Consider the following 23,442-nt stretch of genomic DNA (forward strand, 5'->3'; position numbering starts at 1 on the left):
GAAGGGGGAATGTCCCGCGCTGGGGGTGGCGATGAGGGCTTGGAAAATGGCAGCATCTTCTCTGGGCTGCTGGGTCTGAAGGCGGACGTTTGCCTCCAGCCGTGCTCCCGCTGCTAAGCCCCCTTCGCCTCGGTCTCCCCTGCTGCGCAAAATGCAGGTAACCATAGTCGCCTCTGGGGGGGGGAGACTGTTAATTAGATGATGACAGTCAAGTTATTTTAAACCGAAAAATTGCGAAGTCTCGTGAGCAATGCGGTTTCATGCCTTTGCTTGTTTGTCAGAGATATTTCTGTTCTTTGTGAGCATTCATAGAAATATCCTTGCTAGATGTGCAGCTCGTGTTCATGAGAATTCCATGAGAACCCCAGGGAACAGCAACTACGTTACCTGAAGTTACCTTTATATCGTAAGATACAGGTAGCAACTAGTCAAAAGACACAAAGGGCCTCTAGAAGTTAAAATTGTCAGGTGTTCTGCCTAATATAGCTGAGCAAGGATTGAGGCCAGCATCGAAGTTTTCAGAGCTGGGCTACGCTATTTAAAATGGAATTTCACACTAATGAGCCTAAAATAAAATAACGTGTGGAAGGAGATTTCAAAGTATACTCAATTGTATCCGTCGTGCCGTACCAACAGAAAAAAATGACAACTGCAACCAAACAGCACCCTCTCCCGGCCGCCGGCACCCGTGCCAAGGGCTTTTTCAGAAATACAGGTTTTGCAGCAAGTCCTAAGAGCTGTGCTGGTCCTAAAGGAGAAAGGGAGAGAAGGTGAGATGCTGCAGACAACGGCTCACCTGCCCTTTTCCAAGAAAAACACAGCAAATGTTACCCTACTTTTATTTTTCTGTATGTTTTATATTAAATCATGAAAAATAAGCAGAAACAGAGAGCCAGTTTGCTTCGAAAGTAGATCCTAGTTACGAAAGGTTCATTTTCATCAGCTTTATCATTACTGTCGGACCTTTCAGGTGGGTCACTCAGATCCAGGTTAATTTTTTTTTAATCTAGTAAATACTTCATATTTGTCTATTTCTGAACTTATATAAAGATCTTCCCCCCCCCCCCCCCCCCCCCCACTATATATGTTCAGAATACAGTTTGTGGAGCTACATTTTATTCTGTAGCTCTTTATGAGCAAATACGTTTTATGTATTGGATATTCTCCTCCTTCAGGAAGATGCTCTTGGTTTCTGAGTCTTGACTGAAAAAATTTAATTCTGAAGTTCAAGTTTCCGATGCAAATTTAAAATTGGCTTCCAGTGAATATGCTGCCACACTCTCCGAAACTCATGAAGCCTGGTAATAGCTGAATGAATGTGTTACAGGATTCTTGGAAAGCAAACACGTATGACCACGGGGAATATTACCATGATAAAGATTTAATTGTAAAATGAAAATGAGCAGCAGCTGAAGTTCAGATAGTATTTCCCTAGCTGTGATTTTTGCATGCAGATGTTAATCTAAAGGAATTTAAGATGTTGCCCCCTCACGGTCGTTACCCTTTTCATGATCTTTTCAAGTGCTTGAAAAAATTAAGTACTGACATCTTGTGATGTGCACACAAAGCTAAAGCCTCCTTCCAGAAGGACTGTGATTTTTTAGTATTATTTTTTTTTGTGCTGGGTTCAAGCATAGCAGCATTAAGTTGTGGTGCAAAAAAAAAAACAACCTCTTCTTTTTATTATTTTAATATCAGAACTGAGCAAGCTCAATACCTTGATAATGAGAGATGAGTAGATAGAATTTTCTAGTCGGAACACCCTCCACTGCTATGTAAAAATAGCACTATATACAGTTCAAAAGCAGAGTTCTTTGCACGCTATTTCTGACAAAGAAGATTTGGAGTCAGTTCTCCGCGTCTTGGCCAAGCTAACTGAAATTTGCACGCAAAGGAAGTGTCTCGTACACTTTGTTTATCATTCGAACAATATCACATGTAATCTACAGTAGCCTAGAAAGAAACGCAACTCTCGCTCACGTGAATAACCCCACAAACTCAGAACAGGGCTTTTCTTGTAAGGAAAACCTGCAGCTGTCAGGAGCTGCAGCTGCCCAGGCCCCAGTACTTGATAAATGACGTCTAATTACACAATACCAAAGGAATTTTCTCCTATTTTTAGCTATCATCAGCTAATCTAGCTGAGAAAGTCTTTTCATTCAGAAGTCGGAGAGGTTTGATATCTAACAGCTAAGGTGTAAGCAGAGTCCTTCTTGCTGTCATCTGACAGCAAAACATCCCTCTTCCGTGGACCTTTGCACGAGCCGTGGTTGTGTGACGAGGAAACCCGCTAAAGCTGGTTTTTGGCAAGTCGATAGGCATTGCTCGTAGCGAAATTCTGCCGCCTCCTCCACGTGCGGACTTCGTGAGAGATGGTAAGATTTATAGGGAAAAACTGAAGGAAGAAGATTATTTTTGGTAAGTTTGGAGTGTATGAATTAATAAATTCTAGTTGTCCTGGCCCTTAGGAATTCCATTCTGTCTAAATTTCAGTTTTGTTTTCTACTTTCCCTCCCCGGCAGAGTTGAGCCTGGGAATAGCATCGCTCAATGGCTCGTTAGTTTGATGAAGTGGCATAAGTGACTATAGCTACAATGGGTACTTCGAGCTCAGAAGCATTTATAGGTCTCAAGGGAATTCTGAAAAACACCAGAAAGTCTTTAGGTACTGAATCACAGGCAAGTATTTTGAATCTTTAATTTTTTTTTTATATATTCTTTTCTATGAGAATGTCAGACCTAAAATATGGAATATGCTTTTCCCACTTGGTTTCTATTACTTGTAAAGCATTCAAAAGCTTCTAGAATAAAATTACCTCTATGCCCTGCCAGGGAGCAGGCAAAGCTCCACTGAGTATCAAGGGAGTCCCTCTGCTGGTGTTGCTTTCCATTTTTAACCCAAATATAATAATAAAAATGACTAAATATTAGACTGGAGCTGTACAATCTTAGATCCAGCATTTATTTGTTATCATGTTTATCCCAGTGGAGTTTTACTGTGCTTTTATATTTATACAAAATGTCCCGGAATATATTCCGCAAATTAACTAGTTTATTTTCGGGTGTGACATATTCATCATCGTAACAACCTAAGTTTGTTTTAAAAGTTTGTTCAGATTACGGCAGCAGCCAATTTGCATTTAGAAAAGAAGAACTGAAACAGAGGTGCAGAGAGATAAGAGGTGGAGGAAGGATGGGGAGGTCCGGCAGGGAAACGGTCTGCAAAGAAAAAGTGAGTTGTAGGTAACAGACTCCAAACAACAGTAACAAAAAAAGATTACGAAGCTCAAAAAAAACACAACGATTTTAGAATAGCTTAGGGATACTCCAGATCAGCAAAAATCTGAAGCCCACACAACTCTTAGGGGAAAAAAGGGGGCATAAAACATTTTCTTAAGGCTAATGAGAGCCTGATCCCGAACAGGATTTTGACGCCCAAAGCCCCAGGGCGCTGCAGCCCGCCTCCGCACCCGCTGGGGCCGCAGGGAAAGGGGGAGCTCGGTGCGCGTCCGCCGATGGAACCGGTCACTCGTTCCCGCGCGCGCGGTAACCCGGCGCCGGCCTCGCCTCCCGGGGCCGCCGGCCAGCGGGGACGGGGCAATTCATGCTGGGAAGCAAACTGCAGAGAATCAGAAATTCCCTGAGAAACTGAATTCAATCCTGAAACAATACGGCGAAGTTTTCTAATCATAACTGCGTATTTTCCGTTGTGTGAAAGACAGCGAAGCATAGCTGCGTAGTTAACCCCATAAACCCCTGAAAACTTCCCGTATGGATTTAGGTCTGCTTTCTGACAATGAATAATTAGACATCGCCACATAAAAATACACTTCTGTTTTGCTACAGTATTCTTCTGAGGTTTAATCACAGTTGTTGATGGGCTATTTCAGTCAACAATATTTTCGTATCAAGTTATTTTACAGTTCACACAGCAGGAAGAGCTATCTTAGGGTACACACTGACTACTTAGACTTTATTTGCTGTAGAGGAAAGCAACGACGTTGCTGTTTAATGTATTTGCTATTTATACAACATTTTCAAAATCCCTACCCTGCATTATGAATTGAAATGACATTATTTTAAAACATTTGAAAAACATCATCATAATTATATGTTATCAACACAGAGGCAGATTACCTATTACTTTAACATAATTAATTTGAGCTGGGTGCATTTATGTTGCCGTGTATGTCATTATCCATCAATATAATTATGAAATGCTAAAAATTGGGGTTTGAGTCTTCAAGTTATTTTAATTAGCTGGGTTTTTTTCTCTAAACCCACCATTCATTTGACTCCATCTTCAACGTCTGAAATTTTTAATTGCAATTTACGTTCCTTTTTTCCCTGTCCCCGAGGCCACGTTCCAGTCTCACTTGTGACATTTTCGCACCAGGGCCTTCAGGAGAGATAAGCTTCCCCTCTTCAGTGACCGCAAGCTTATGAGCAAGTTTATATCCTCTTCTTGCGACACTGTTGGGTTTTTTTCACATCTTATTGGTATGTTCTGTTCATTTATGCACTTACACCTCCGGTTTCTATCTTTCTTTTTTTCTCTTTTAAACCTATCCTGCTCCACTTATTGTAAAAGGCAAACGAACAGTACATGGTGTAATATTTTAAAGGCCTTTCTCTACATCGGGGTTTGTTCTCCTGTCTAGCTCCACCGATACCTCCCTTCCCACTGCTTCAGTAGGTCTGGGTTGTTGGTTTTCTCTCCAAGCTTGAGGGTAGGATGTGTTGCCCCTGCATGATCCCCGATGACGGGGAGGGTGGAGGGAAGCTCTGTATGACGGTAAAAGTCTACCCATTTCTTCTCGTACATAAATGTCTGTCTCCAGGAAAGTGCTGAGGCCGCAGCCGCCCAAAGCAGTGCCCGCGAACAGCACCTGTCCCCGAGGCTCTGATGAGGCCTGACTTTTCATGCCCCTCTCTGATTTGACATTTGTCTTTTCTGGGCCTTGTTTGCTTGTACTGCACTTGGGGGGAGCCCGAAGCGCTGCGGTATTTTCATTTCAGTCGGGTTAAAGGTGACAAAGGTTACACGTGCATACTGATTTATGCCTTAAAGTCTGGAAAGAGCGTGAAGCGTGATCTCAGCAGAGCTCTGCCGGACGACTCAAGTGCCCGGTGCGGTGTTATACATCGATCCTCATCCAGCAAAATGAAAACTCCCCGTCCATAACATTCTTCAGTAAAGTCCTGATCTGTAAGTGTTATTCTTTATTAATAAGGTGATAATGATGTTTTCAATGTTCATGCCAAAGCCAGGATCGAGCCTTTACCAGGCTGCTGAAGTACTGCTGAAACACAGAGCCGCGAGCAGGGCCAGCCTGCGGGAGCTTTCACTGGAAGTGAGCACCGGTACCTCTGCAAGTCACGTTATGCACGTACCCGTGTGCTTCTGCGCACATTTCACTCAAAAGTCTCGTGCAAAGAGGTGGTATAACTGCAAGTCTGGTGTTGTTACCGACGGGTCCTTACGTTCTTATATTTGGAAGCGCCGTATGTCAGCGTTCCTGTAAAAAGCAATGGCTGTTATCCCAAAGACACGAGGCATTTTGTTAAATATTTGAAGCTCTGCATTAGGTTGAAGTCAGTGCCTATTGGCTGGTTTTTCTTCTTCTTCTAACCATGTATGTAAAACAAAAGCAAAACAAAACCCAGCAGGTGATTTGACAGTTAATATTCCCTTAATATAGAAAAGGTTTAAAAAAGCTGTAAAAGACTTGAGCCAGGGGCACCTGCGCTGCAAACTACTGGTTCCTCTTGTGCCGGTGCCTTTTCCCCTCTGCTTTTAACCACACGGAGCTGCCTGCACCTGAAAAATCCTTCCCAGCCCAGACGTTATCAAAATTCAAGTGTCCCTGTGACGAGGAGTCATTTGGCCCCACCTCCTCTTCCCCCAATGAAAAAAAGCCTGGAAATCCCCAGCCGAGCTGTACTTGCTGGGAAATACCAAGGAGGGGAAGAACAACGCAAGAGCAGTCCAAGACTGAGAACTTTCCTTCCAGTTGCCTTCAGCCCCTGCCGGCGCAGGGAACGAAGCAGTTCGGCTTGCTACTGACCAGGCGCTATTTGCAAGACAGCTGGAAGGAACGATGGAAGGGGTGGAGGCAATTCCTCTTTCAGATGCCAGTTGCAGCGGTACGGTTGGCTCTGAACGTCTTCCCACACGTTAATTTAACACATCTCGTTAATAGTGTCCAGCTGAATAATGTAGCAAATGTTTCTAAAAGAGCTGGTAACGTAACGCACCAGACACGAAACCATTCGTATCTGACTCGGCAGGGCAACCCCAGACCATCCCCGCATCAATTACGTGCTGTTACCCTGACGCCCAGCCTGAAAGAGCAAGCACATCGGTGAGCACAGCTGCAATGCTCTTTCCCTGCTGTATTTGTTCTGGCAGTCGAAAGGGGACACGCAGCCTGCCCAACTGTCATTGCAGGTCCTTGGGTAAGTGAAAATTCACTTTTAGCAAAACAATGCCTATTCTTCTCTAATCATGCTAAGCAGGCTTGTACACTAATGAAAAGGCATGGAACGGAGGGAGAAATAGAGAAAAATAAGTTATGCTGTACTCCAAAGTACACCTGCGACTGCAACTGTAATTGGTAGATAGACCGAAAGGCAGACACTCTGCCAGCTTTGGAAATGGGTCATAGTGTTCTGGAAAAAACAGCAAAATGAGTTAAAAGTCAGCCCTCAGTCCTGCAGTTCTATCTATACTGTGGAAAAATAGATTCAAGTTGATTACTCTTACTCTAAGATTTAATTTCTTTTGGATGTATTCCCAAAACAGTCTCATCAGCACTAACCGTATTCCTATTTCTGTGCTGTGCTTTACAGGTACTGGCTGTGTAGCCATGCCAACGTAAAACCATCTGCTTTTCCAGAATCAATGTCAATTCCTTAATTTTTATTATTGTGGGGAGAGGGGGAATTCAGAGCAAATTTTGAAACTCCTAGTAATGTTCCATATTCAATACGCATTGGGCGGAGTTCATGCGGCTTCCTTCTTCGTTAGTGTTTTAATGTGTTGATCAAATTTTTAATCTAAAATCAGATTAAAATATACCTGATGTCTTGAAGTGAGATAAATTTGATGCTCGCAGCCGGCACTATGATGTGCAGTCGAACACAGTTAGCATGTGTCAAAGGCCGGAACTAGGATTATCACCTTTTGTGTCTTATCTCGGCCCCCGAACAATCCCATGTCTGTGCTATACTGTCTTGGCAAAATGGGTCAACGGAAATGTCAAGTGGACACCTCTTTCCCAGGAAAATAAAACTTCAACCGTAATATGAACTGGCATTTGAAATTCTGGGCATGCTTAGCGCACACACAAACTATGCTGCATTTATTAATGGATACACAGTTACATCTATACAGCCATAAAACCATTCAGCAACAAAACTAAACTCATAAGGAGAAAGCAGTGTTAATAGTTTGTTTTCCCACTCGTGTTTGTCCACACTGTATGATCTTCAGTGGAGAGCTACCAAGATGATGAGGGGCCTGGAGCATCTCCCTTGTGAGGAAAAGGCTGCGAGACCTGGGTTTGTTCAGCCTGGAGAAGAGAAGCCTGAGGTGGATCTCATCAATGCCTATAAATATCTGAAGGGCGGGTGTCAGGACGATGGGGCCGGGCTCTTTTCTGTGGTGCCCAACGCCAGGGCAAGGGGCCACGGGCACAAGCTGGAACACGGGAAGCTCCACCTGAACATGAGGACAAACCCCTTTGCTGTGCGGGTGCCAGAGCAGGGGCACAGGCTGCCCAGAGAGGCTGTGGGGTCCCTTCCCTGGAGACATTCACCCCCCGCCTGGACGCGGCCTTGTGCCCCTGCTCTGGGGGTGCCTGCTCCAGCAGGGGTGGGACGGGGTGAGCTCCAGAGGGCCCTTCCAGCCCCTGCCGTTCTGGGATGCTGGGATTCAGTTACCCATGTTAATCCATCCTGCTTCCCCTGCAGCTGCTTCATCCCCATGTCACCAGGTGTTTTCTTCCCCACTACCATGCGCTCCCCAGAGCACAGAAGAAATATCGGTGCCTAACATGAGTCTGAAGGCAGCAGGAGCCCAAATTGGATGCAAAGCGCGCGTAGATGGAATGTGCCTGTCAGGGATTTCAGCTGCCAGACACTGACTCTTTACCCATCACGTGCAAATGGAGCTTTTTGTGTCTTACAGCTTGGTGAAATTCAAGTATCAAAAGGCATCTACCCGAGGTAAACGCCATCTGACTCCCAGATCTCTATTTTCTCCTCGGTGTATGTATAATGCTGTGGGTCTTTCCTGAACAGCTGCATTTTTAATACAAGGCAAAGCACCCTAACTTTCAGTGAGCTGGCGCTCCAAAACCACCCAGCCAGTTTATTGCTGCAAAGTGCTAAACACACTTGGCAAAAAAACATGTCGATCCCCCCTAAAAGCTTATAGGGAAGAGTTTTCTCCAACCCTGAGCAACACCGTCTGCCTGTATTGCCCACAGAGGGCTACATCCCAAAACCCACTCAAATAACAGAGAGGCTTTCCAGTAACTTCAGTGGGTACCAGCTTCTTACCTGGCACTATAAATGAAATGGTCTTCAAGATTTGGGGTGAGCGTGACTAAAGTAAAGGTTGAGGGCTTGCAGAGGACACGTGGCTCTAAGAGAGCTCTTGAAACGGGAGACCGATAAGAAGAGCTGCAATATCAGAGTGGTTTTCTGAGAATTACGCCCATGCAGCCAGTTTGGGTCTCAGCACAGTTATTAGTGTTGTGCCGGCAGTGAACATTTCACATGAAGACCTGGAATACAGCCCCAAAGAAAGGCCAAAACTTAAGGCTGGTTTTCTCAGCTTCTGCCACCCGAAGATTTAATCCCACCATCAGCCCTAACTCATCGCCAAGACCCCAGAAGCGCTGCTAGTCTAATTAAAGCCGTAACTTCAGATAAAGGCCCCTGTGGGGAGAAGGGCAGAGGAGTGAGGCCGCAGCCCCACTACGTCAGCCACGGCCGGGCGGGCGGCCGCCTCAGCGCCGACCCGGGCAGCCCCCGGCCCCGCAGCGAGGGCACACACGGGGCAACTCGCCTCTCGGGGAACCCGCGAACCCCGCTTTGGGGTTTAATGAGGGCGGTTTGGCTTATCGGGGATGCTCCTGCACGGAGCCCGCCCGTGCGGCGGCGGCCGGGGGGGCGGCAGCAGCGGGAGCCCTCAGCTCCTCAGGGCAGCCGCAGCCTCGCCGCTGCCACTGAGCATGCTCGGCTCCTACGCACCGCCCCGCTCGGCGGCCGAGAGACGCGGGGGGGGGGGTAGGGGGAGAAAGAGCTTCCCCGCCGGTAATAAGCCCCTTGCAGGTGGCGGAGGCGGCATGCGGGGCTCGCTGCCGCCATGAACCCCGGCGGCGGCGGCGGCGCGGGGGCGGCGCCGGCCTTCCCCGGCCCCGTGCAGTGTAAGTGCCGCTGCGCGCCAGCGGGCTATGCGCGCTCCGGGGCCCGGGCGGCGGAAGCCGCGTTGAACCGGGGTCTGGGTAGGCCCCGAAACCTGAGTAGCGCAAGAAACAGGCGGGAGCGGAGCCCGGGAACCTGGCTGGGGGGTGGGGGGGGAACCCGGGAATCTGGGTGAGCGCCGCGGCTCGCCGAGGCCGGGCGGGGCGGCGGGCCCGGGAGCGCCGGGACGGGTGGCGGGGGCCCGGGGCGATGGGGTCCGGGGCGATGGGCCCCGGGCGAGCTCTGTGCAGCCAGGCCGCGGTCGCTCGGCGAGTGCCCTCCTCGCGGCGCGGCGGCGGGGACCCCCCGCGGGACCATGAGGGGAGCCGTGCTCTCCCGCCCCGGCGGCCCCCCGGGGGAGCCCCGCTTCCCGCCCGCAGCCCCCTCACCCCCCCCACCCCGTTCCCCGCTTCCTCGGGCCGAGCTCCTGACCCTGCTCCTGTGTGTCCCCAGTTCCCGGCGGCACCACCGTGCTGGTGGAGCTCACCCCCGACATCCACATCTGCGGCATCTGCAAGCAGCAGTTCAATAACCTCGATGCCTTCGTGGGGCACAAGCAAAGCGGCTGCCAGCTCACCAGTGCCACGGCCGGGGCCACCAGTACGGTCCAGTTTGTGTCGGAAGAAACGGTGCCGTCGACACAGGCGCAACCCGCGGCCCGGACCATCGCTTCGGAGACCCAAACCATCACAGGTAGTTTGGTGTTACCTTCCAGGAGCCTGAAAGCAACTCAACTCGTGCCAAGCGGCGACGTTACGTGGCGTGTCCCCATCACGCTAAGCTAAAATAACGGGTTTCACCTGAGCCAGCGTGTACCTGCGCAAAGGAGGGGGAAAATAACCCCAAAAGTGGCGTGCTGCCTTCTTGGTTTTGGTGTGACAGTGGTTACTTAAGTCACGTCTCAGTTAGCAAATTCACTTAGGGAGTTGCTTAAGTCTAATGTGTTGTATAACCAGCTTGTGCAAACTAATTAAAATTGTCAATACTTAAGAAAAATAATCAAATTACCATGCATTTTATTTTTTTTTTTAAGAGCGCTTGTGATGAAAAACAGACACAGAATTGCTGTCAGGGCTTTTTATGTGAGAACACTGCATTCCCTAACATTGCTCCCACAACTAATTGGCAGGAAAAATATTACTCAAAATTTCTGCCTATGTGAAGGCTCAAGCAAGGTCCTGATCCTGCAGACATTTAAATAAAACTTTAGTTTTGTTCCATGTGTGAAGATTTGCCCTTCTATATATAGTTTTGTTTTATTTTATTTAGGTCTAGGACCTTACTAAAATCCAAATTATTTGACTTTAATTTGGATAGACAGATTAGGGCAGAGAATCTGGAAAAGCCGTGAAACAAACTGAATTCAGGGCTCGCTTCCAGGAATTTTTGTATTATAATCCCTCAGTTTGGTGTGGCTTTTGGATGAGTCATTTTCTGCTTCATGTTTACTCATCTTTAAAATGAGGGCAGTTATATCCTTCTGCCCTTTTGGGGTGTAGTGTTGTTTAATTGATTTAAAAGCTGCTATTTTGGCTGAGATAGTTCCACCTGTTATTCTTGTGAGTAATAGCTAAAAACAGTGTAGTTGAAAGGGGCTGAACTTTTTCAACAATTTAAAAAAGAAATTGTTTACATGATACCTTTTTGACAACATTTGCCATATAAATAATTGGGGTTTTTTCTCCTTTGGGCTGCAGCACAGTCGGTGTCGAAAAACAAACACACTTTTATTAATATAAGGCCTGGACAGGCATCAGAAGAAACTGAGCTTCTGAAGAAGGCGGCGGGCGCAGTCAGATAGGATTCAGAGGGAGACAAGTGGGCCTAAGTAGGCCTGTACTAAGCTCAGAGTGGCTCGTCTGGTCTCGACAGAATTTTCCCTGCTGCGGGATAGCAAGGGAGAGAAAAGCCTTTCTCCTTTTCCCCCTCCCCCAGGTGAATACGAAGCCAGGAACAGGAATGTTGCTGGCAAAAACACAGTAGAGGTGTAGTTAATAAAACCAGAAAATAATTTGATTTTTCTGACTGGAGAAGTTAGCGTTCTCAAACTGAGTTCTTTCATGTGTTTAGTTTCTGCACCAGAGTTTGTTTTTGAGCATGGCTATCAAACGTACCTGCCCAGTGAGAGCAGCGAGCCTCCAGCTGCTGCCATCGTCTCTACACCACCAAAAGCGCGCTCAAGAAAATCCACTTCCTCACTTACGCAGAAGAAACTAAACTGCTGCTATCCAGGTAAGAGGTGGACTGAAACTCCTTCCTTTTCATTTTAAAATTTATAGGTTTTGTATAGAGATATGCACGGCAGCTCTGTCTGTTTGGAGCGGTTAAGGTGTCGAATCTGGAAGGCAGCTAACTTACGAAGGCTGCGAGGAACCACCATTGGTACCAGTAGTAGTTTTGCTATTGATCTCACCCGTCCTTAGGCTTTGTGCTGTGTCGTGGTATACCCTGGCGGTGCCGCAGTGGGTTTGTGCGCAGACATTGGCCTGTGCCCGCACCCAGAGCCGTGTAAGAGCAGAGCCTTGTTACCCTTCGCTAACTGCCCGAGTACGCGCCTTTTGCATTACACGTTTTCTTTGCTGAGTTAGCCTTTTTATAAGGATGGATTCAACCAAAGTATTTGGAGACCTTAATGAGTAGAAACCACAAAATATGCCAAAAACGTGTGCAGAGACAGCCATGTAGATGAGCAGTCACATGAATGGTAGCAGAAGTTACAGTCTCTTTTGCAAGCTTGCCTTCACTTGAAAGGCACGTTTTAAATGCTTCGCGTTCATTTCTGTGCTCTGAAACTGGAGAGAATTCCTGAACAGTGAGCTGTTACCCGAGTTCCCAGTTGCACTGACTTGAAGTTATACGTGGAATTAATTAGTTCCCCTGCCATCGCCTGTGTACTCTAAAGGACATCTCAAATCCTAGGCAGAGGTTCCAGAGAATTTGTTTCAAACCTCGCAGAAAATGATAATGTAGAGAGTGAATTGCCTCCTGGGGGGAGCATTAGAAAACTCAAGTTCTTAGGTAGGCTGGTCACTATTTTAAGCAGATATGAGTAAGCTAGGTAGGGAATTCATTTTCTGTTAATACTGAATTTTAAAGAAAAGGTTCTTGGAAAGAAACATAATGCTCAGAATATGGTAGGATATTTTTATTATTTTGTTAGATTTTTCCTTTAATTTAATGATCTTAATCTTACCTTTTTCAGGTTGCCAGTTCAAGACTTCCTATGGCATGAAGGATATGGAACGTCATCTACGAACACACACAGGTTTATATAGTTGCTATATTCTATTTTCGGTTCGTTTCTTCATTTTGGCTTTTTTGCCAAAAGGTATTTTTCCTACAAAATAATGTAGCTGTAGTTAAATTAGATAGAATGGACACGTACGTCTGTACCTTCTAGTATTGTAGTTCTCTGTGGCTGGGGGAGTGCCCTGTTTGGGTAAGCCGTGTCCCACTGTGGGCAGGACCACTCACTGCTATGAAACACAAACACTGGGCACCAATTTAAGGCACAGTTAAATTTCTGAGGTGCAGACCATGTGTTTATCCAGGTGCAGCATGGTGGTGCTGGTACATAAACCTAGTTTGTTCTTCAGATGGAACAAAGATTCCAACATTTCACTTCTGTCCTGGCTTCAGCTGGGATATTAAACAACTTCGTAGTAGCTAGTATGGTGCTCCCTTCCCCCTAAACTGCAGTTTCAGAGTTGTAAAGGGACAAGTTCCAAAGGGTCTTCTAAATTTGTTGCAGTCGTGCATGCAGCCTTCTGGAGCGTGGAAGAGTCCTTAGCTGATAGGATGGGTGCTGAAACCCAACATCCAGCTTTTGAAAACTAGCCCCATTGCTATTAAGTGTTTAGTGTGTGCTTTTATTATTATTTTTATTATTATTATTATTATTATTATTATTATTATTGCAACAACATCATTATGGTGCGAAAATTCTTGATGTGTTGATGCTCTTCTGTCTGTTTCAGGAGACAAGCCCCATAAATGTGAAGTTTGTAACAAATGTTTTAGTCGTAAAGATAAGCTAAAGATGCATATGCGGTCTCATACCGGGGTGAAGCCTTACAAGTGTAAGCACTGCGACTATGCCGCTGCTGACAGCAGCAGTCTCAACAAGCACCAGCGCATTCACTCCAACGAGCGTCCTTTTAAATGCCAGATCTGTCCTTACGCTAGCCGCAACTCTAGCCAGCTAACTGTGCATCTCAGATCCCACACGGGTAAGTTCATACTAAAATCTGTAAAGGTTTGAAGGTCATAGGAAAGATTTGGAAAGGTATGCAGGTGTCAGGATGCCCGAAAGGGCCTATTCGCGTCCTCAAATGCACCTAGGCATCCAGCTTTTGTGAATTTCTTGGGCATAGAATCTAGTAGGGCAATACAGCTCTACTAAAAATACCTGGAAGCAATCAGAAGACGGATCTTACTCTTGGTAGATTTTCTTCAGTATTGATTTCGAAACTGCCTATTAGACGTTCTTAAACCAATAGAGCTGAAGGATCTAATTGATGGATTGATTAAGAGCATCTCAGTTCCTGTGTCTCTCAAATCTGGTCCACTATATTAGAAACACTGAAATTACTTTGTAATTGAACTAGTTATATCAATGCAAACCTCAGCTGCGTAATTTAATTTTTCTTGCATCAGTATATTAGCAAGTAATTAGCAATTTAAGTTTCTTTTTTTTTTTTTTTTTGACCTTGCTTTGTGGTACCTTCCCAGTGCAGCCTGATGGGCATGAACAGCATTATGTGAGCAGCCAGAAGTATATTCTGCCCCTGTCATTTTTGCTGTACAGACAGAAAGCTTTTAGCTTCCAGGCTTATAAACTTTGTATCATTTTATATTTGCATTATTTGCCTAAGTTTCATTTTAATCAGGTCTCTCTTTCATAGATTCTTCCTCGAAGAGATTTGCTGTAAAGATACTGCTGTACAGTTGTCTTTGAATGTTGTTTTTCATCTAATCCAGGACACTGGATTACTTTCCGTGTTGTCTTTTATACATTTGATTAGTTCTGTGAATTTTAGCTGCAAGGTGGTTATGGTTCAGTGATTACTAGATTAGCTTTGAACCTATCCTACCTCTGATTCTGAATTCAAGTACTAAACAACATTAGTTCAGATGTGTGCAAGATGGGATTTATTTTGAGTAGATAAAAGAAATAAATCCCTTGTGCATTGTGAGGGAGGGGAGGGTTAAACCAATCTGTCTCCAGCAGAAAAGAATCTTTTATACTTCACAAATCTGCTGTGATGGAACAGGCAGGACTGTCAGGCAGTTGTTCTACAAGTTTCCCTCTTTCTGTTGCTGTATAAGGAGGTGCTGTGGTCAGTCACAATATTATGAGCTGTTATGAGAAGTTATCTGTTAGTAAACATGCTAGTCAGAGAATATGATATTGCATTTTCCCCATGCCATATAGGAGCACGCGCTGTTGGGCGTTTGTGTACGTGGGCAGGTACGCTCTGAATTTGGCTGTGGGAGAACCCATGAATGATTGTGGCTCTCTGGTATTTCCAGCAGAGTTAGATTTTTGTGGCATTAAATATTGCAATAGTTGGGAAGGGAATTTAGGCTACCTTCTTTGTTTTTTGGCGAATCAGTCTGATCTATCTTAAGCAATTGAATTATGCTCAAATTCAAGTCTGTAGTTTTGTTGTCTCTGCCATATCTCGAAAATAAAGCCCCTTTGTAAAAGGACTTTTGATTCGCTGAAAGGAGGCACAAGAATTTCAAAAGTAATCATTTCATCCTTGTTAGGTTACAAAGCTGTTATGCACACAGCCAGTTTTAGGGGAAAAGTGAGACTGGTATGTAGAATATGTTGGTTACTGGAATTAAATTAGTCATTCTCCAGAAGGTGAGTGTAACCTACGTTGCTCAGCATGAGATCATCCACGGAGCAGTACTTGTTGAACTAGTCATCTAAAGATCAGTTTCCTGTTAATCTGAGTAAAACTACTCTTACTATTAATAATTCCAGGTTCAGACACTCTTTTTTTAAGCTATCTTCTGTCAGTTTCGATTATGTATGGACAGAGGTGTGAAGAAACAGAAGTAATGGACTGCTCTGTAAATAAACAGAACTAATGTACTTTGCTATATTCAGTAAAATTACTAATTCTTGTTCATATATTGTGCTACCCTGTACGTGGAAATTCAGTCATTGAAATACATACTGTGCCTTCATCAGCAAAGTAAGATAAAAATTCAGTAGCTGAGTGTGCAGCTGAGACTGTAAAACAAACTAGATGAACAAACAGTGCATCTTCATTAAAAAAATCTGTTTAATATAGATAATACACCATGTATCTCAATTATTAAACAGATACATGGATTAGCACAGTAGGCCACAATGTGATTTGAAAAATATGCGGCCAAACCTATGACATATGTAGCTGGATAAGCAAATTATGCAAAATTATACTGCTATCACAAACTCTATAAAATATTTACTTATAAAGCAGCCATTTGCAGTTTGATTATTGAGGAAGATAAACGCTTGCTCAACTAAGTACACTCTTTCCTTCCCCCACCAAGGGTGCCTTAGAACCTACTAACACAATTCTTCCACTTTCTCAAAATAATACCTACCTAAAGACTTCATGCTCAGAGACCTTAGAGAATTACATATTTAGGTTAAAGGAAAAAGTGAACAGTTGTTTAGTTGGGTTGGTAGGTTTGCTTTGGATTTTTTTAGTGACTTCAGAACGGAGTCACTAGTCTTTACGCCGAAATTGGTTATGGACTAACCAGCTACAGCTTAATTTGATCATGCATGTGGTGACACAAGCGTGCCAATAAAGAAAATATGAAACAGTGGTTTAGATCCTGGCAATTCAAATGGTTATTCATGTAGGTAGTCTGACCTAAATAGGTTTGCAGAGGTCTTGCAGGTGAGAGTGTTCATTTTTTCATGCTTTGTCAGTTAAGAATGGGGCCTAACATTCAAGTAGATTGTTGGGTTTCTGGATAAGCATTGGTCAAAAAAAAAAAAAGCCTCGTAGGAATATTAAATGTACCTGTTTACATGACTGCAACCTGATATTAGGTTTTCTTGAGGTGGTCTGTGGAGCATTGATAGGTGTGCTACATGGGGCAAATATCGCTTTCTTGGTTGCTGTAATGCCAGAAAAACAAAAGCTTAACGTTACTTGTTATGTATAAGCACATTTCCCCGGAGTCAGACTTGCACGCATGTTTCATTAGTCTCACACTTGTCTTTTCCAGTTGTATTTATGTAGCTGTGATCCCTTTTTTTGGTTTTTCTTTTTTTCCCCTCTAAAACAGTAGTAATGCTATGGCTGTGCAGTCACCAAACCCTGACCTCAGTATGGGCTTTTGCCCCTGGGTCTCTGTGTTCTGGACAGGAGATGCCACTGCCTTCCTGGGCCAGCAATAGCATCTGTGCTGCACCACATGAACCAGGCCAAAGAAGTAATCACTTTTTCTTGTCAGCTAATCTAACTCACCTGTGTGGTTGAGCAGTAAGGCTGGTGCCCGTTAAGCATCTGTTTCTGCAGAAGCCTACCATTTACCTAGACTTACGGTTAAACTACGAGCCTCCCTGTAAACCTTGTCACGTAAACCCAAGTCATGGCTGTGTTCATGTTGTTTTCTTAGACTTCAAAAATATAGCAGCTGTTAAAGTTACAGTGTTTATTAAACAGTAGTTGGGATATATTGTTGCTGAAGAGGGACAAACGAGAACTTCAGTCGCTTCTCTGGAGGACACTGAACAATTTTACACAGAAAATGAACTAAAAAATGGAGAATATCTAAGATGCAGGCGTGAAAAAGTAACATATGTGGGCAGGCATGCTCCTGGAGAGTTTGCGGACAAATATGTCTGACCAGATAATAAATACTGTGCCATTAAAGTTCTCTACATCTTGAAAATATGTTGGGAGTTTACAGGTGCTAGAACAAGTTAGCTGTACATCATTTGTTACAGTGTTGGTCTCTCCAGTGGATCTTGGTCTCGTCTGTAATTTGAACTGGTTTTTGTTGACAGGAGATGCTCCTTTCCAATGCCAGATGTGTCCTGCTAAATTTAAAATCAACTCGGACTTGAAGAGGCACATGCGCGTGCATTCTGGTGAGAAACCTTACAAATGTGAGTTCTGTGAGGTCCGGTGTGCCATGAAAGGGAACTTGAAATCGCACATCCGTATCAAGCACAGCATGGAAAATACTCTCAAGTGTCCAGAGTGTGAATTTCAGTGTGGGAACAAAACAAGCCTTCGGCACCACATAAGAACTCATCAGCCCGAACAACCTGTGAAGTGCTCGGAGTGCAACTACTCTTGCTCCAACAAGGCGGCTCTGAAAGTGCACGAGCGAATTCACTGCAAAGATCGTCCTTTCAAATGTGAATTCTGCAGCTTTGACACCAAGCAGCGGAGCAACCTGACAACTCACGTGAGGAAGGCTCACGGTGATAAAGTCAAGACCAAGAAGCAAACGGTGGAGAAGAAGGAAGGAGATAGGCCAAAGCAAGGCGGCTCCAGGCAAGTTGCCAAACTGGATGCCAAGAAGGCATTTAAGTGCGACCAGTGCGACGCTTCCTTTGTCCGAGAAGATTCTCTTAGGAGCCATAAGAAGCAGCACAGCATGTATAACGGCTCTAAAAATAACGAACTGGCTGTTCTGCAGCTCCAGATGGATCCCGGCCGGCAGGCCGGTGCCCCCATTACTGTCAGTCACCTGCAGGTCCCCCTTCAGGCTGCTCAGGTTTCTCCGTACAACGAGGGAAGGGTCAAGATCATCGTGGGTCACCAGGTCCCTCAGACTAACAGTATCGTTCAGGCTGCATCAGTGAACGTCGTGCCTCCTACGTTAGTTAGCCCGAATCAGGAGGACCTCTCGGCCAACAGCCGCTTACAGCTGCTGGGCCAGGTCAGTTTGTTGGCACCGCCTCCGCCTCCCATGTCTCAAAGCGAAGCAGGGCCTGTGCCCCAGCCAGCAGTTCTCCTCACAACCCACGACCAAAGCGATGGAAGTGCTTTACATCAGACTCTGATTCCTGCCACTCCTGTCAGCGGTCATGAGGCTTCAGCAAACCAAGCTTTCATCACCAGCTCCGGAATCAGCTGCTCTGACTTAGAAGGCCTTAATGCTCTGATACAAGAAGGAGCAACAGAAGTGACTGTGGTTAGTGATGGAGGTCAGAGTATAACGGTGTCCACGTCGGCTCCCCCTCCTCCCATATTTTCTTCATCCTCTCACACAGAAGCCCCTAAGCAGACCTATTCCATCATTCAGAGTGGAGCCCATACAGCTTTGCTGTGCCCGGCAGACTCCATACCGGATTAGTCACAAAGTACTATTACTAAACAAATTTCAGTCTCAGAGGCAGGGCTGAACTCGGCAGAAAGGCAGAGGGCACAGCGAGCGCAGGATTTGTCCTACAAAGCCAAATACCTTCCACTTACACATTTTACTTGTCTGTTACATGGACACGTACGTCTTGTGTGTGAGAAAGAGGATGTGTATATTTATGTGCCTCTATTGAGATCGGAGGCTGTGTTCTGTGTAAAACCCGAGCATCGAAGCAGCTGTTGACAATTTCACCAAGCAGTAAGCTTCCCAGCATATGATTCTTGTATTGTGCTGGCTAAAATAAGAAAGCCTCGCTTTATGATGAATTACCTTCACGGCAGCCTCGTTCTTTCATGCACACACAAAAAGGTAATAGTCCGAGCCATACTGAAGTATATTTTTAAGTGCAGTTTGTTTCAATTACGTGCTGTGTTTGCATTAACTGCACCTGGCCGATTGTTGATCTGTAACAACTGTCCTGATGCAGTTCTAGGAGAGTTGAAGGGGGCTGTTCCTTAATCTCTGTAGAAGTCGCTGGCACCTGGCACTTAGTCTGGAAATGCTTGTGCAGAAGGCCAGGTGATCGTTCTCAGAAAACAAAAGAATTTTGTCTGTCCATCAGTAATAACTAATTTGTTAGCCAGAACGCTATTACAGATTATATATATGGCACAGTGATCTCTGCCAGAGGCACCTGTGTTAAAGAACAAAACAATTGCAAATATATTTTTTACGAACACTACTTAAATTTTGTTTTTATTTTGGTGCTGCCTGTTTGTAGTTGCAGGGGTGGTAAAAGTGCATTACATTTTGGCTCTGTTCTTTTCAAATTAAAGGGGAAAAAGGAAAAGATTGGATTAATTCCATTTAAAATAAAAAATATTCTAATCCAAGGTCTGAAACTCTAGCATAAATTCAGATTGGATGACAATGAGATAGTGATTCACCATTATATGATGCACATTTCTTTAACAAATCAATCCTAGGCTGGATTTTGAACTATGCAATGTTATAGTCCCCTCTGGTGAGCATTCTTGCAGTGGTAGCTAATAATATCTTTGCTACCAAACTACGTAGTTAAAGAACAGACTCTCAATTTGGGAAAATAGACAGCTCTGTAGGTGCCTGGATCTGCAAAAACCAGAGATCATTTCACAGCCAGACAGCATCCCAAGGACAATTGTTAACATGCATAAAGACTGAAAAGAGACTGTTACCAAAACCAGCTCTGAGATTCCCTCTTGGGGAATCAAAGTCAAGTTAAATTTCACAATATTTGCTAGTGGGAGACATTGAACGTTTGCTTTATGTGCTAGAAACATGCTTGGAAAACTTAGAAAGATTATGTAATTAGGGCTGCTTTCTGAATAGGCCTTGTGTTTGAAATTCTTATCCTGTAAAGCCTTTATTTTGTGTATGTGGGGGTGCTCCCCGCTCCTTCCCTCTATGTGGCGCGTATGCTGCGTACAGCGTAAGGCTTCCTGCTTTACAATGACGAGTCGGAAAATGCAGTCGTAACTCACACGTACGGTCGTACGGGTTGCTCTTGAAAATGTGACCTTGATTTTTTGTTGAAAGCAGGGGTTTTTAAACTTGAATGCTCCGGTATCGCTGTCTTGATTATTTATAGGAGTTTAATATTTTTGGAGATCCGTATTTCTTCTGCCTTCCTAATGCTTGATTCTAAATTAATGTTCTTATAAAACAAAAAAAAAACACCCTTCCAAATAGTATTTGTTTTAAAATCTGGGTTTTGATTTGAACCGTCTGGCAGCCTGCCTGACACTTGTGGCTACCAGAAAAGACCACACTCCAGTTAGAGGAAGAAACTGCATAAATGCTTCGTTAAAAAGGCATCATAAACACTTGTTTCCGAGCCCCATGCTGCCCTGAAATATGAAGCAAAAGTTTTAAGTTCACTGACACTTGTATTTCAGGGTTTATTGTTTCCTACACTCATTCTCCTACTTCTCTGGTGATAACAGGTGTGTTACCTGTTAATTATCTCTTCCCTACAGCCGGGGGATTTAAGGAGCTGACGAGACCCAGTTCCAAGTCACCGAGGACACCTATATTTATAAAAAATAGAAGCAGGTGGGAGGTTTTTACTACATTAAAACATTCATTGAGAACAATAAATTGAAAGCCTAGATACTTTGAATTTTAATGCTGGCATTGCTGTTTTGTGGCTCTCCAGTCACGTCTTGTTGTTGTGCCGATAGCACAGACCTGCTCGTTAATTTCAGCTGTGTTGAAACTGCTCGTAAAGTGCTTGGAAGATAAAAGGTGTCACAGGTAAGTGCTTGATCATCTTATATGTGGTCCCTGATATCCAGGCTGTAAATGATCATTGGAACAGCATAGATCAAACACTTTGTTGTCTGTGAATTAAAATGCATGGCAAGGTAGCAATTCTTCCCTATTAACCCGCCTCCTAATGTACGTCTGCGTAGGTGCGTGATCTGAGCCGCCAGGATGTGTACTGTGTTCTGTGCACTGGGCCAGCAGTTATTGTAAACACTAGTGAAAGATGGGGCGTTTTCAGTCCTGTAGCAGTAAATACACATGTTTTCACCCAGTGTACAGTGGTTCTAGGCCACACGCAGCGTGGAGGGGAGGAGATGCTTCCCCAGGAGGCTGAGCACCCTGCGGGGCTGAGCTGTGGCATGTGGGACAACCGAGCTGCAGGAGAGCAAGCTGGGGGAAGTTCGACGCAGCTGAAGTTCAAGTCTGTTCGGCCTGCAGAAGGAGGGGGCCTCCTTCAGGTCGTCTCAGGGGTCCAATTTACAGCACTGCTCCACGCACAGTTGCACCAGCGTAGCAAAGTAGTTGGTAAGTTGCAACCAAGGTCCAAGGGGAGATGGGTGGGAGATTCCTTCCAACTCCTTTTTGGCCGAATTGTAATAGTGACACAAACGGTGGTAGCAAATTATACCCTCAGCTTTCAAAACCTGTGCTGGGTCTTTGAACAGGAGTAACTAGTCCACTGGTGAGCTAGGTTTTGATACCAGTTATTACATATTTTCCCTTTATTGTAAGACAAAAGAATCTGAATTTGTCTGCCCGGACGAATTTGGTTTTGTCACTGGTAAGCCTGCGTCTGTAGCTGCTTGCTCCCGTGCCATCTTCCCAATATTTCCTGCTGGTTGATTTTATGAAGGCTGGTGATCTCAAGGGTAATTGTTTTAATTTCTGCAAGCCACGTGCATACAGACTTTAAGTACCCCAGCTGAGGAGCTCGCACCTCCGGGGTCCCCAGTGATGGAGCTTTCCAAGCGCTCCAGCTGGACAAGGAGCGTTTGCCTGGGCCGTGGGACAGGAGCTGGTGGAAATGGGCTGCTCCGGGTTTGGAGCTGGCGGCGGCTGTGCTACCAAAGGAAGGGTACTCTGACCTTCAAAACCTGGAGGCAGGTAGATTAGCTGCTGATAGGCAAGCTTTCAGGTATCGAAAATTGTACCGAGCCTGAAAGCTTGCAAGTGCAAAAGTACTGTAGTTTGGCAACTAAGGGGTAACGTTCATTTTCATACGCTCGTCGGTATAAATGCGCTCTGCGTGCAGGGTTTCGTGTGCGTGAAGCATTTCGTGTCATCTATAGGTGGTGCTAGAGATCCAGATAAACTTGGAAGTGAGGTCTCTTCTGCTTGATGATATGTTTCCTGTGAACAGTTCCCTGCTTTTAACTCTTTCCCGGGTAAAAACGTCTCAAAATCCACTTTAATAAGAAGTTACAAATAGTTTAGCTGTAAAAATCTTACTTTCATTTAGATTAAAGAAAAAAACAACAAATTAAAAAAAAAAAAAGTCCAAAGTCTTCTACTGCTAAGATGTGTTGAAGCAGATTTACGGCCAGAACCTCATGCTAAGCTAATCATTTTTTTTACTCCTTGTTAATTAATTTTAATCTGTACATAGTTTGCGGCTGCGGAATTGTCACGCGCTGCAAGAATGATCCAAAAAGAGCGATTTTGACAAAGCCGCTGGTCTGAATTGCGCTTGATCTCTGTACTTGGCCACCAGCCCTGCGCCCAGGGGATGCGCCGCCGCGTCCGGGAATCGCGCGTTCAATCTAATGTCACTCTTAACGTTACCCAGCTCTGTTATCTGTGTTGCAGTTTCACAAAAAGGCTTGTTTACCTTCTAAAATAGGAAACCAGTAGATTTGTCATATTGTAAAGACTAACCTTCATTCTGGTCCTACGTGTGCCTCTAAGATAAACAGGAAAGATAACAAAATGGTGTGAATGAATAGACAAAGCTTAGTGCTGCTTCAACATTGTTTAGCTGATTGCGTTATGTTTAAGTGAACAATCTAGAGGCTTCTTTCCTTCACCCTAAAAAAAAAAAAAGGCAGCTGATAACCAAGGCTAATATGGGGCGATTATTATTTTTTTTTAATTTTCTCTTCCAATATTCTGATTTTATTTCTGTGTATGACACGAATGGTCTTTGTGTTTTGGAGCTGGCAGAAGCAGATCGTTTTAATCTCTGATATTCATTTAATACATTCTTCACGTTATCAACAGAACTATCCCTTGAGAGAGCGTGGTAATTCATAACAAGTGTCTCTTGCGGAGCGTGCTTGCCTTTAAGCACGCGGTAGATAAAAGGTACACCTTCCTAGAGTTCTGCCATAGC

The 23,442-nt window shown here is 44.7% G+C and overlaps 1 protein-coding gene and 1 long non-coding RNA gene across 4 annotated transcripts; one reads left to right on the plus strand and one right to left on the minus strand.

The window, feature by feature from the left end:
- Nucleotides 1–614: 614 nt before the first annotated feature.
- LOC142064067 (uncharacterized) lies at nt 615–9,982 on the minus strand. Of its 2 annotated transcripts, none has more exons than XR_012662978.1 (3): nt 9,906–9,982; nt 8,565–8,791; nt 615–748 (listed from the first exon to the last, which is right to left on the minus strand). It is a non-coding gene; the product is annotated as an uncharacterized LOC142064067 (long non-coding RNA). The 2 variants fall into 2 exon arrangements; XR_012662977.1 differs by lacking the exon at nt 615–748 and adding an exon at nt 5,170–5,518.
- ZFP64 (ZFP64 zinc finger protein) lies at nt 9,249–23,425 on the plus strand. Of its 2 annotated transcripts, XR_012662976.1 has the most exons (7): nt 9,249–9,436; nt 9,927–10,166; nt 11,544–11,705; nt 12,676–12,738; nt 13,451–13,702; nt 17,500–19,175; nt 20,825–23,425. XR_012662976.1 is itself a non-coding variant. In XM_075108605.1 (6 exons), exons 1-6 carry the CDS (start codon nt 9,376–9,378, stop codon nt 18,798–18,800), a joined length of 2,079 nt encoding a protein of 692 aa, XP_074964706.1. In that variant the 5' UTR covers nt 9,249–9,375; the 3' UTR covers nt 18,801–19,548. The 2 variants fall into 2 exon arrangements, 1 of the variants encoding a protein (XP_074964706.1); XM_075108605.1 differs by lacking the exon at nt 20,825–23,425 and having other exon boundaries at nt 17,500–19,548.
- The last annotated feature ends 17 nt before the right edge of the window (nt 23,426–23,442 follow it).

The sequence above is a fragment of the Phalacrocorax aristotelis genome, chromosome 13, assembly GCF_949628215.1.
Source record: "Phalacrocorax aristotelis chromosome 13, bGulAri2.1, whole genome shotgun sequence".
NCBI classification, from domain to species: domain Eukaryota; kingdom Metazoa; phylum Chordata; class Aves; order Suliformes; family Phalacrocoracidae; genus Phalacrocorax; species Phalacrocorax aristotelis.

What these genes read in the sequence shown, in the direction of transcription:
- ZFP64 (XM_075108605.1), top strand. Translation starts at nt 9,376, where the DNA reads ATGAACCCCGGCGGCGGCGGCGGCGCGGGGGCGGCGCCGGCCTTCCCC. An exon ending in ACTAAACTGCTGCTATCCAG is followed by an intron (nt 11,706 to 12,675) that starts GTAAGAGGTGGA and finishes TACCTTTTTCAG; the next exon opens with GTTGCCAGTTCAAGACTTCC. An exon ending in GCATCTCAGATCCCACACGG is followed by an intron (nt 13,703 to 17,499) that starts GTAAGTTCATAC and finishes TTTTGTTGACAG; the next exon opens with GAGATGCTCCTTTCCAATGC.